General features: G+C 34.8%; 1 protein-coding gene across 2 annotated transcripts in view; it reads right to left on the reverse strand.

Annotated features, from left to right (window-relative positions):
- Nucleotides 1-12774, reverse strand: part of LRP1B (LDL receptor related protein 1B) — a 1349043-nt gene that overhangs the window by 81308 nt on the left and 1254961 nt on the right. For both annotated transcript variants that reach the window (XM_075933312.1, XM_075933313.1), the window contains 3 exons: nucleotides 7428-7651; nucleotides 7008-7114; nucleotides 2039-2155 (listed from right to left, as the gene is read on the reverse strand). In XM_075933312.1, coding sequence (XP_075789427.1) covers nucleotides 2039-2155; nucleotides 7008-7114; nucleotides 7428-7651 — 448 coding nt within the window. The remainder of the gene's footprint in view (nucleotides 1-2038; nucleotides 2156-7007; nucleotides 7115-7427; nucleotides 7652-12774) is intronic.

The following is a 12774-nucleotide window of genomic DNA, read 5'->3' on the forward strand; positions in this document are numbered from 1 at the left end:
GCTTATGCTAGCACGGTCTATGCTGACAAATTGAGTTTTCCTGCCGACCTAGGAATACTAATGTTAGCTATGCTAACAAAAGCACTTTTCTGTCTGCACTGCTGTATCTACACTGGGGATTTTGTTGGTAAATTCTGTCATGAGAGGGTGTGATATTTTCACTCCCCTTATCCACATAGCTATGCTGGTATAAGTTTTAAGTGAAGGTAAAGCCTGACATATAAACAGTCTGGGAAACATCCATAAGAACCAGTTGATTTTAATGAGAAAGAAACTTGCTAAATCATATTATAGGAATACCATACTTAGTAGTTTGGACGAACCATTTTCCCTCAAATATCAGTTAGATCTAAAATTTGGGAATCACACAATTTGAAATACTGAAACAGTATCTTATAGAAATAAGTGACATTAAAACGTATATGCTTGATGATAGCTGGGCCAGGGTAAAACTAACCTGATAAATAATTTCTCCTGCAGTCCTTCCTATTATTTTAACATTTTTGTCTTTTATTTATTTACAGTACTTTTAATCAATAGATCTAGTAACTTGGCATAACACAAGAAAGCCAAAACAGAAAGTTTAACAACGGATTCATAAATTTTAAGGCTAGAAAGCAACATTAGATGAAGTAATCTGACCTCCTATATAATCATAGAATTTCACCCAGTGGCCCTTGTGATATACCCAAGTAATGAGTGTTTAAATAAAGAATATTTTCTAGAAAGACATCCTGTCTTTTTTTATTACCTCAAAATATATAAATGCTGTCAGAAATTGAAATGAGGAGGGCCATACCTAATGATAAGAGTGCTGGAATTAGGAGTCTAGGATAGGGTTGGACCAAGGATGGAATAGGGCAGTGACAAGAGAAGGATTGGCAAAGGACGAGGAAGAGGACTGGGACAAGGATGGAGCAGGCTGAGTCTGGAGCAGGCTAAGACCTGGGGAGTCTGTTGCCATTCTCAGGGAGCAGAGCATTCCAAGCCTGAAGTTATGTTTAGCAGAGTTAGCTGATTTTTCCTCATGTAGGGCTTCTATTCCAGATGTAGGACTCACATAGCCTGGCTTGTGGATTGGCTGGAGCCAAGCACAGGAGTGACTCCTCACCTTACAGAATCCCCCATTTCACTTGGTAGTTTGTTCTAATGGTTAATCTAATCTAGTTAATCCTGAAAAAATGAGGAGTACAGAATCTTTCGAAAAAGGGTTTTATTTTCGAATGATCCCCATCTAAACAACCATTTTTCTTTCAAAAAGACTCTTTTTGAAAAAAACCGCGGCCACCATTATGCAAATGAAGCATGGGAAATTTAAATCCCAGCTTCATTTGCAATTTCAAAGTGTCTAATTTACATCCCTTTTTTGAGAAAAGGGATGTAATCTAGACAGACTCAAAGTGTGCTCCTTGTGTAACGCCAATAGAAACACACTGATTCAATGATAATTCCCCACTGATAACTACTTTTTGAGATTTGTCACTCAGTTCTTAATCCATTGAACACATGCTTTACAGATATTATGCATTGAGAGTTTTTTTTTCGGAATGTAAATATATATTAAATATATGTGCTGTTATCTTTCTCAATCATTGATATCTCATAAAAGTTTGTTTGACAAGGTCAAACAATTTTCCATTGTTTAGCATTTATTATATTGACATGCTTTAATTCTTTATTAACTGAATTCTATGTCAGCTTTTCCATTCTTTTGCCTAGGACTGGTGTCAGGGTAAATTGCCTATAAATATTCTACATATGATTTGTACTCAGTGGAATGAAAATAGTTAAAAGTCTATCTTGACATTATTCTGCTGACTATGAAAAACACACGGAGGCTGTAGTAGCACTTAATGTGTTCTGGGATTGGAGCCTTACAAATCCACTGCACTACAATAATCTCTAATGGCAAAAGAACTTTAAACCAATATTCACTGTATTGCTAGCTGGAAATACAAAAAATATAGAAATTGAGTTCATTTCTTTTTAATTAACAGTTCTTCATCCAATGTATGTGTTAGAGAAAAACTCTGCCTACCTTGTTTACTACTCACAGACACTATTGAATCAGAGCCATCAAAAAGAACACTGCCAATAACAGACAATTCAAAGTCAGCCCAGAACAAACGCTGACTGAACTGATCAACTACAAGACCTGTCAAAAACAAGAGAGAGAACTTACTTTTATAATAAAGTATAAAAATGTAACAGCAGAAAATATACCACAGTCTTTTGTAGATTATGGTCTCCTCTTTTCCTTATTTCCTGGAACGCATTGCAATACTACACAGATGAATGGTATCTCAGAATCTCAAGAGAATAGAAAAGTAAAGTTTCTGTTCTATCCTGCAGGCAGAGTGAACCAGTTCCTTTTAATTTATCTAATTGTCTTCCCACTGGTTATTTTCTTTTCTGCATCCAGCCCTCCCTCAGGTGCAAATATAGCAGATCTCCTTTTTTGTCCTATACCCATAGGCTCATATACACATAGGCCATGAGTCTAGGCCTACATGGAACATCACTGACTTCAACAGAGCTTCATGCAGGTGCAAGAGTACACAGATGTATGTAGTAAATTGTAGGATTAGGGTGTAAATATTTTATGTGGTCTTCTAAATCTATGTCTCTTGCCATACAGAAGCATTTTCTTTGTCATCAGACTTGCATAAAACTAATACTTTACATATATATAGAATTAAAATAGAAAATTAATGTTTGTTTTAGATTAACTACTAAATATTTAAATGATGATATTAATATATCTAGAATAAAATACAGATAGATATATTATGCCTAACCACTCTCTAAGCAATGACTTTATACAATATAATCAAGAAGACCATACTTTACTATGGACCTTTTAAATGATTAACTTACTACTCTGTTATATATTAAAAGCTCCCGCCTGCTACTAATTCTCTGCCTAAGGTAAGAGTTTTTAAGAATGAAGAAACTATTATTCCCCATTGATGTAACAAATATAAATCAAAATTATACATAGCAACAAAATACATTCTTAAAATTAATCAACTACTGAGAAGAAAGATGAAGCTGGAGAAAGTTTTATTCTGTATAATAATGAAATAGGTTTGCATTTTTTACTTCATGAAGAAAAAACTCTGGGGAGTTGGCATACAAAACTCCATTGAAATGAACTCAAAATCAAAGTTCCCATTGGTTTTGTACTGTTGAACAGAATAAATTCTTGTAAAAAGATAATACAACAGAGCTTTATAATAAATGATATTTAGAGTCTGGATTTTCTAGAATTAGTGATTAATCTCTAACTTGCATTTATTTTAAAAGGTTATAATAAAATTACTATTTTAAAAATTGAAATTTTAATAACGGAAACATATATGCTCAGTTTGTCATTCAGAATTAAATTTCTGAAGTTAGTATGAAATGAAATTAGTTACTATTTTGTATACTTTGTATTTAAACAGATGGCAACACTGTGATGAGTTTTTACTTTAATTCCAATAAATCCCAGTTCAAATATCCAGTCTCATGCTCACTCTTATTTGGAATCAGGAAGACATATTTGGGTAGATATTACAAGCAGTAGGTCATGCATTTGCAATCTGTTAAACAACTAAAAAATTTCAGAAGTTTTATGTTTTATCAGTGAGATATGAAAGAAAAATACAGGAAAGATTTCACAGAACATATTTTTCAGGTAGCAGTTGAAGTGGAATATTTTGTAATTTTAAAGGTACAGTAACCAGTTGAGCTACTAATGGACTAATGTTTTACAATAAAAAAAAAGAAGAAGATGCATGTGTTAATTTTTACTTTACTTTAATCTTTTCAGGATTCAGAAGTCTGGCTGAAGGCTTAGCTAAAACTTTTCAAAACCATGGATAGAAAATATTATGAAAAGAGGATCTATTGCAATCCTGATTTTGGTCAGGCCAAAAAGAAAACAGCATCTGAATTTTTCAGATGAGTTTTGTACTACAATTTCTGGCAAAATTCCATATGGTGAAAACCAACCATTCATGTTACAATTCCTGAGTAAAAAGATTTGTGACAAGAAGTGATATGTTTGAAGCACTGGGAGAGAAAAGTAACCATGTAGGCAGTGTTTTAGATATATTGAAGAGATGGAAAACAAGGAGCTAGGAAATGAGAAAGTTACTATAGTTAAAGCACGAGATCACTGTAACCTTAACATGTGTTTAATACAAATGCATTTCATAGAAAAAAAATTAAATCCCCTCTAAATTTGAGGAAATAGCTAATTTTTCTTGTAGGAGACTGAATGATTAGTACATATACTCCACAAGAATTGGAATATTTTCCTCACAGCCTCCATTAGCTTATTTGCTATGCCATGAGTTGTTATGTTTTAATATTCAAGTCAATGAATACAGCTTGCTTTAGGCTTGTGCAGTATAGGGTAAATAGACAATGCTATGAAGCTAATTTAGAATAGATTAACAGTGACTATTATTATTGTTTCAGTCTAAACAAGTAACTAGACCTGGAATCTACCAGAAGAAAAGCAATTATTGCTTTAGTCCTAATTGGTGCACAGAATTTTATCCAAGAAAACAAAATATAACTGATCTGCTGCTTGGTAATAGTGTAATTAAATATAGCATCCATCTGAGAGGACACTGCCACAGAAAGCCACTACAGGAGCATTTAATTTCAAATATGAAAAAGCTAGTTAAGCAGAAATTAAATGGAACAGTCACAAGGATGAAATATCTTTGAATTGCATAGAGACCTTTTAAATTCACCACAATTTAAGAAGATCAAAACATATGAAGACCTCAAACAAACAAAAAATCAGTATAGGAACCAAACACTTTCAGTATGGTTAAACATCAGAGTAAAAGCTGTTATTACAGGAAAAAAATGGATCCTTTACAAACTAGAAGTCAAATACTAATGAGAAAAATAGAAAGGGACATAAACTGTGGCAAGTCAACTGTAAAAGTGCAAGGAGACTGGCAAAGAAAGAATTCAAAGAGCAACTAACTAAACACACAAAAACTAACAGCAATTTTATTTCATGTACATCTAAGGCAGGAAGGCTTCTAAACAGTTATTTGAGCCACTAAAAGATCAAGATGCTAACGAAACACTAAAGGAAAACAAGGCTGCTGCAGAGAAACTAAATTATTTCTTTCTATTGATCTTCTACTAGAGAGGATGTGTGGGGACTCCCACACTTGAACCATCCATTTAGGTGACAAATCCATAAAATTTTCCCCAATAAACTTGTGAAAATAAGAGGTTTTAAAACAAATTGAGAAATTAAACAGTAATAAGTCACTAGGACCAGATGATATTCACCCAAGAATTCTGAAGGAATTCAAATTTTAGAATTTCTAATTGTGGTATGCAGCCTACCATTTGTTAAACTCTGCATCAGATAATGGAAACTCCAAATGTGACCCAGCAATTACAGGATAGTAAGTTTAACTATCAGTTCCAGCAAATTGGTTCAAACTACGCTAAAGAACAGAATTATCAGACAAGTAACAAACATATGATGGGTCAACATGGCTTTTGTATAGAGAATTCATGTCTCACCAATCTTAGAATTTTTTGAGGGCATCTGTAAGCACATGAACAATGATGATACTGTGGATATAATGGACTTTCAGAAACCCTTTGTAAAAGTCCCTTATCAAAGGCTCTTAAGAAAGTAAGTAGACATGGGATAAGAGAAAAAGGCCTCCAATCAATCAATAAGTGGTTAAAAGATCTTAAACAAATGGTTGGAATAAATAGTCAGTTTTTTACAACGGAGAGGGGTAAATAGTGGCACCTCCTAAGGATGTGTACTTGGACCTGTGTTGTTCAACATATTAATAAATGGTTGCAAAAGTGGTTGCAACAATGAGGTGGCAAAATTGGCAAATAATACACAATTACGTCAAATATTTATGTCCAAAGCCGAATGAGAAGTGTTACAAAGGGATCTCACAAAAGCGGATGAACGGGCATGAACATTTCAGATAAAATTCAGTGTTGATAAAGGCAAACTAACGCAAATAAGCAACATAGTCCAAACTATCCACACAAAATTATGGAGGCTAAATTAGCCATTGCCAAGTGAGTGGAAATGAATGAAGTCAATATGGATAGTTCTCAGAAAAAAAATCTGTTCCATGTTCAGCAGCAGTCAAAAAAACTAACAGTGTTAGGAACCATTAGGAAATGGACAGATAAAATGACAGAAAATATGATAATGCCACTATATAAATCCTTGGTATGCACATACCTTTAATACTGTATACAGAATAATCTAAAAAAGATATATTTATTTTGGAAAAAGTACAAAGAAGGACAACAAAAATAAGGCATTGGGCTTCCATATCAGGCAAAATTAAAAGCACTGTTCTATCTGGAAATCAAAGGACTAAAGGGGGAAATGATAGAGGTCTACAAAACTATTGATGGTATGAGGAAAGTGAATAAAGAAGAGTTATTTACCCCATCACATAAAGCAATAACTAGGGCTCATTTATGGATACTAGGAGCCGGCAGATTTAAAATGAACAACAAACAAGAACAACAACAACAAAAAGAAAAAGTATGTCTTTATACAACATTGTAAACTTGTTGTGTTGTGAAGGATAAAAGTATAATCAGGTACCCAAAAAAGTACATAAGTTCAGGGAATATGGGTCCATCAATGGTTATTAGCCAAGATAATCACTGATGATACCATATCCTCTTGGTACCCCTACACCTCAACTGACAGAAGCTGGAACTAGATGACCGGAGATAGATGACTGAAGAATTTCCAGTTCTGTGCATTCCCTGTGTCTATATTTGTAGTTGTTTCATATTGTCTTATAAAGTTACTATATTAAGCTTATTTCAATTCAGCTACATCATTTTAAATATTAAAATAAATTTAATATAAAACTGTATATCCAATACTAGAATATAAAACAATAGAATTTTAGGAATGTAAAACTTCAGTTCAGCCACAAAATCCACACAATGCTATCTTCTCATGGAGTATTTGAAATTCTGTGTACCTGTAGGTCTTTGTAAATTCTTCTGTACCAATATCCTTCTTAAAGTACCATCCATAGCTGCTTCTTCTATGTGTGAGTGGTCCCCAATGACTGTCCAATACATCATCCTAAAAATAACAAACATTAAATTATTGCAATGAATTGCATAATTTAACACCTTAAATTTACACAATAACTTTCTGCCAATAATTTCACAATAATTAACAAAGTAAGTCAAACAAATCACCTGAGAGATGAGGAAGTATTAACCTTAATTTGCAGACCAGTAAACTGAAGTAAAAAAGCTAAATAATTAAAACAAATCTACACATGTATAGACATTATGTAGCAAGCCATGTTTGCTTTGCTTACATTTCTGTGTGTGTTTGTTATTTATACAATAGAATACAACATGATAAAATGCCACTTTTAAAAACATACCCCTTTATAGGATTTACAGCAATTGCATATGGTTCTCCTGCTGTATTTGTAAGCAACCTTGTACAGTTTGGTCCATTCAACTGTCCTACATTTATGGAGTATCTTAAACTTGTCCAGTGCGTTGTATAGTAACTGAACCAATGCATTCTAGAATGATCAGTCCAGTAAATATTTCCAGCAATCCAGTCAACAGCAATGTCCCTGGGTCTTTTGAATTCAGGACACTAGAAGGAGCAAATTTTAAAGTCAGAATTATGAAATTTGTCTTTTACTGCAGTCACATATTTTATTTTTTCATTCAATAACATATCCATTCTTTTATAATAGAAATCTTATAAAATTTGTTTAATAGCTTAAATACAGAAAAATTAATACCCTTGAAAAATAGAAGGAGGAAAGCAATACAATGATCAAAGATTTAGAAGGATTTAGAAACCTTGTCTTATGTGTGTGGGGGGGAAGAGAGGGGAGAGGAAACGGTGCATACTTAATCTTCAGAAAAGAAGTCTGGGGGCAGGGAGGAACCTGGTAACTGTCTTCGGGCATTTTATGGGCTTCTTTAAAGAAGAAAATAGAACTTCTTGAAATTGTTCTTAATGCCCACTGAAGGTAGGTCAAAAAGCAATGGACTTGTCTGCAGCAAGGAATATATAGAGTATTCAGAGATATTTAGAAGACTCTGATACTAGGAAAAGTGATAGTTAAGTTCTGAAATACACTTCCAAGTCAGGGATTGAGAAATTCCTGTCACTGAAAGTTTTAAAGAAAAGATTGGACAAACACCTATCATGGATGGTCTAGGTTAGTTGATTCTGTCTCAGTGGCATGTGAAGGGGGACAGATCCTGAACTTGATGACTTCTCAATGTCCCTTCCAGCACTACATTTCCATGATTGTATGTGACTCTGCACATTTATGTGATATGTGTTTGACTGGTCATAATACTGAGCTACAGAATCACTTACAGCTGTATGGTTACAAATGCACAAACTGTGGGTTGAATACTTCAGAATATTTAATAGCATAGAAAAGTTTCATCATTGGGTAAAACCCGTCAGTGGGTTGATTTCACAATGATGTATGACATGAAAGAACAATTTGAACACAAATATTTTTGCACCTATAAGGAAAGGGTACTAACCTATGACATATCAAAATTACTCTTATTATTCAAAAGATGGAGTTACTGGTATGAAGTAAACAAAGAGATGGGACTCATGGGAGTCCAGGAGTCTGCCAAGGATGAATACAATGGCATACATTCTGTTCATTCTGATTGGCTCTGCACCACAGGTGTACATAAGTGGGGGCAAACAGGGGCACAGCCCTCCTCAATAATAATCAGCCACTGTCCACAGCTTGTCACCCAGCCCACCACCTGTGATTCCTTGTCCCAAACTCCTTCTCTCCCCTTTCTGACTGGGTGGAACATGCCTAGATATGTGCCTGGGAAAGGAACTGCAGCTAGTGCACCTGTAAGCCCCACTAGATGGCACCAAGCAGGGAAAGTGGACTGGCATCAGAGTTCTGTGAAGCCTGGTGAGTCACATCCCTTCATCATCCACAGACTCCAGTGTGTGCAGCCTAGGATCTTGTGGGGTGAAAGGTGGAGTGCGGGAGCATATGGATAGGAAGTCCAGAGAGGAAGCAAGGCCCGGGGGCAAGGGGTGTATGTGGAGCTAGTGTTTAAAATGCCCCCTTCCCCAAATAGTCACATTTAAATCTCTGAACATACCCCTACTCTGCAATGTCTTGGAATATAGCAGAGAGGATTTTTTTTAGTGCTGAATCTCTTCTTTTGCTGACTGACAGGTTATTTACTGATCTCAGTCATTGAAATTCTTCATCCATGCTCATTATATTAGATTATATTTATGAGAGGATTTGGATAAAGCAAGTTTGTGGCTGTAGGAGGACCTTTACATCATGAAAATCATGAAATATAACTCCACTGAATCAAAGCATTAAGTGCTACACAAAAAATAACAGAATCATTTCAAAATATTGGATTAGAATTAAGTATCGTAAATAACTCAATAAACATTTGTAACTGAATTGTAATGTAGCTATTACAATTTCATGGTCACAGTTATGGCCTTGACACTGTATGATGCTCCTTGAAGGTGAATCCCTCTCAAATGGAGCAGACTATAGCATCAGAACTAAAAGAGAAAATAAAACAAAGTTTGGGGAATACAGTTCTAAAAAACGTAGTTCCCATATTTGACAGAACTCCTACATTTTGCAAGTCAGGAATGTGCAACTGTTTTCTCTAATGGAAAGAAGCAAATAATTTGAGGTTTAGGGGTTTGCACATATCAAAACATGTGCATCTTTTTATTTGTCCAAATCAGGTGACAAAATATTAAATCCTACAAAGGGAAAAAAAATCGTAGAATAACTTTTTTGCCTCTGGTGTCAGAGTTGTATAAGAGATAAATACATTTACAGGATTTTTTTAAAATAAAATGAAGGTAAGATCATTTTCTATATGATATAATAAAGACTGAATGGGGAATTTAGATAGTTCATTGTATGTTAATACTTAATCCTGTAAAAATGACATGGGATTCTTTATATTCTAAAGGCTGACAGAATCTTGACTTTTTATTTAAATGAAGATTAAAGAAGCAAATTCAATCACAGCACATTACAAACAGTATTGCTTTGAAAACAATGTCAAAGTAAGTTTGGAAAAATCTAAATAAATATATCAGATGCCACTTCTGTTTTAGAAAATGGGGCTACTGGCTTTACACACTTATGAAAAAAATTTATAGACAAGACATGAATTAATGTCAAATAATTTAGTCTTTGCAGACTAGTTCTACATATTAGTGTTTTGCTCTTATTAATTATCCAGTAGAAGCCTTCATTCTTGTAGTCTTTGAGACAAATCATTCCAAGCCAAAAACGAAAATGAAATGTCTGAAAATACGGATATTTGCCAAGACTTTTAATTGAATTATATTTTGCAATGAAAATTATTTTTAATATTAATTTATACTTTGCTCTCAACTGTGCTGAGAAACCCCCTTTGCCCAGGGAGAACTCCACTGACTTCACTGAACAGCACACGGACTTCATGATCTGCTTACATGCATCATATTAAAGGATTGGGACCCCGTATTTTTTTTGAAAAAACATAATACCTCAGACCCCAGGGGAAAGAAAACCACTAGCACCTTTAAGGGTTGCTTCCCTCTCCTGGGCACTCAGCCTTCTAGTGAGCTTGAGGGGGCTGACTGGTTGAATTGCAGGCATAAGTCTAATGGCTCCTGTGTACCCACCACCGAGGACTTTAATACCTCACTATAGCCAGGTTGGCCCCCTGTGCTAAGAAGAGAAACCATCCTCTTCCTTCCTTTGACAAGAATAGGACAGGTTTGGGGGCCTTATGCTGGTTACCTTTTGGGTCTGGGGAAAAGTATCTCCCTTACTATGAAATTGGTCTGAGCAGTGTGGAGTTTTCACTGCTTTTCCCTGAGGAGGGAGCAAAAGGTGCAGCAACATTAAAGTTGGCAGTGTATGGACCAGTACCAGTGGCCCCTTCTTGCCAATATATTGCACAAACCTATACTGTTCCTCTTTTACCTCTGGCCTTCAGTTATCATGCAATAAATAACCCTTTCAGTGCCTTAAGCATGTGTGTTTTGCAACCCTCAGATGATACTGACTACTGACTTGAATCCAAAGGGGTGACAGATGAATTAGTTGGATCAAATGGACCCTTTCTGCCTTTGAGATTTAAAGCTTTTGAGATTCCAATACTGACTTGCCCTTAATAAAGGAAGTAGGGCCTGCTGCTAATTTACAGTCACCTTGAACCACATTAAGCCCTGGTCTACACTTATTTCCAAATAACAGGCAGACTGTCCACATTACTAAGCCCATTATTTTTAAATAGGGGTCTGGTTCTTTCAAAATAATAACTTCTGCTTTCTACAAGGAATAATGGTTATTTTGAAATAGTTATTTCAAAATAGTGGTAGTGTGGATGCTCCACTGGTGCTATTTTGAAATAACTGTTCTCCAGTGTAATTCAAAGTAATTACTTCCGGTACTTCCTGGGGTTCTAAGTTGACGTAGCACGTCCACATTAAGGGAGCCTGCCTCAGATTAATTTCAAGGCTTCCCTGTAATGTGAACATGCTATCTCAAAATAGTTATTTTGGGAAATAAGTTATTTTGAAATAATTTCCTAATGTAGACATGTTCTAACGGCTGTTTCTATCAGTAATTGCCAGAGTTTGGGTTCTCATTCTTTCCCAGGTATCTGGTTTAAAGTTGCACAAAGACATAATCTCCTCAGTAGACAAGAATCACGAGTGTATAAATGATACAATGTATACTTGTCCAATCTGGGCACTAAGGAAAAGACACTATGCAGATGAAAGAGAAAGGAATTCTAGAGGGTTTTGACTAAGCTGTCTGGCAGATGGAAGGAACAGAGGGGTAGCTCTTTATATTCCCTTGGACCTGGACATTGGATAACATGAAGTTGCACACACACACATTTATAGCCCTAACAGGTGCTCTTATGAAGGCATGGAGTGCACATTCAAAAGTATGGATTTGTGCAGACACTACTTTCAGAAGAATAGTTTATCCTTACATGTCAATGCTTGCATACTTAATAATATGGAAAAACAATAAACTAATTGTTTAAATGAAACAGTGGATTGACTGGAAAAATGAGCAAAAAGAAGATATGATGGAAAGTGAATTTGTGAAACTATTTTTTGCATTCGATATGTCTGAGCAATTTGCAACACCAGTTAAAAAGCAATTTGCCTGTAGTATTGATTTTCAATGTGCATTAACACATCATTCACAATATATTCAATCTTGCTTGTAATAGGGAGAATTACTAAATTACTAAAAATGATTTTATGTCCTATAAATCTAGAGGAACAAATTAATCATCTAAATATTTAGGTAATAATGTAACTCTCCAAAGATACCTTTAGAAAAACTGTCTAGCAACTATTTTGGACAGAGCCAGTCATTATTGTATTACAGGTTAATGTACAAAAAGCTTTACAGAAAATGATATTACTGTTCTTATTAGGATACAAATCTTCTAATTGCTTGTTTTCTTTCTATGCACTTTCACTAAAATCAGTACCTTAAGTTAAGTCACAAGTCTCTCTCTGTCTTGAAAAATTTGTCCCAATTAACTAATGCATGCAGATTCAAATGATGTCAAGTACTAGCTTCATCACTTATCACTGATTTAATTATTTATTTTCCACAGGATTAAAATGTATGCATTTTTGTGTCTGTCACTAAGCTTCAAAGAGTTTTTATCTACTCTGAATTCCTTTAGCACATCCATTTAAGTCAG

This window comes from Pelodiscus sinensis, chromosome 7 (genome assembly GCF_049634645.1).
Source record: "Pelodiscus sinensis isolate JC-2024 chromosome 7, ASM4963464v1, whole genome shotgun sequence".
Classification (NCBI taxonomy): domain Eukaryota; kingdom Metazoa; phylum Chordata; order Testudines; family Trionychidae; genus Pelodiscus; species Pelodiscus sinensis.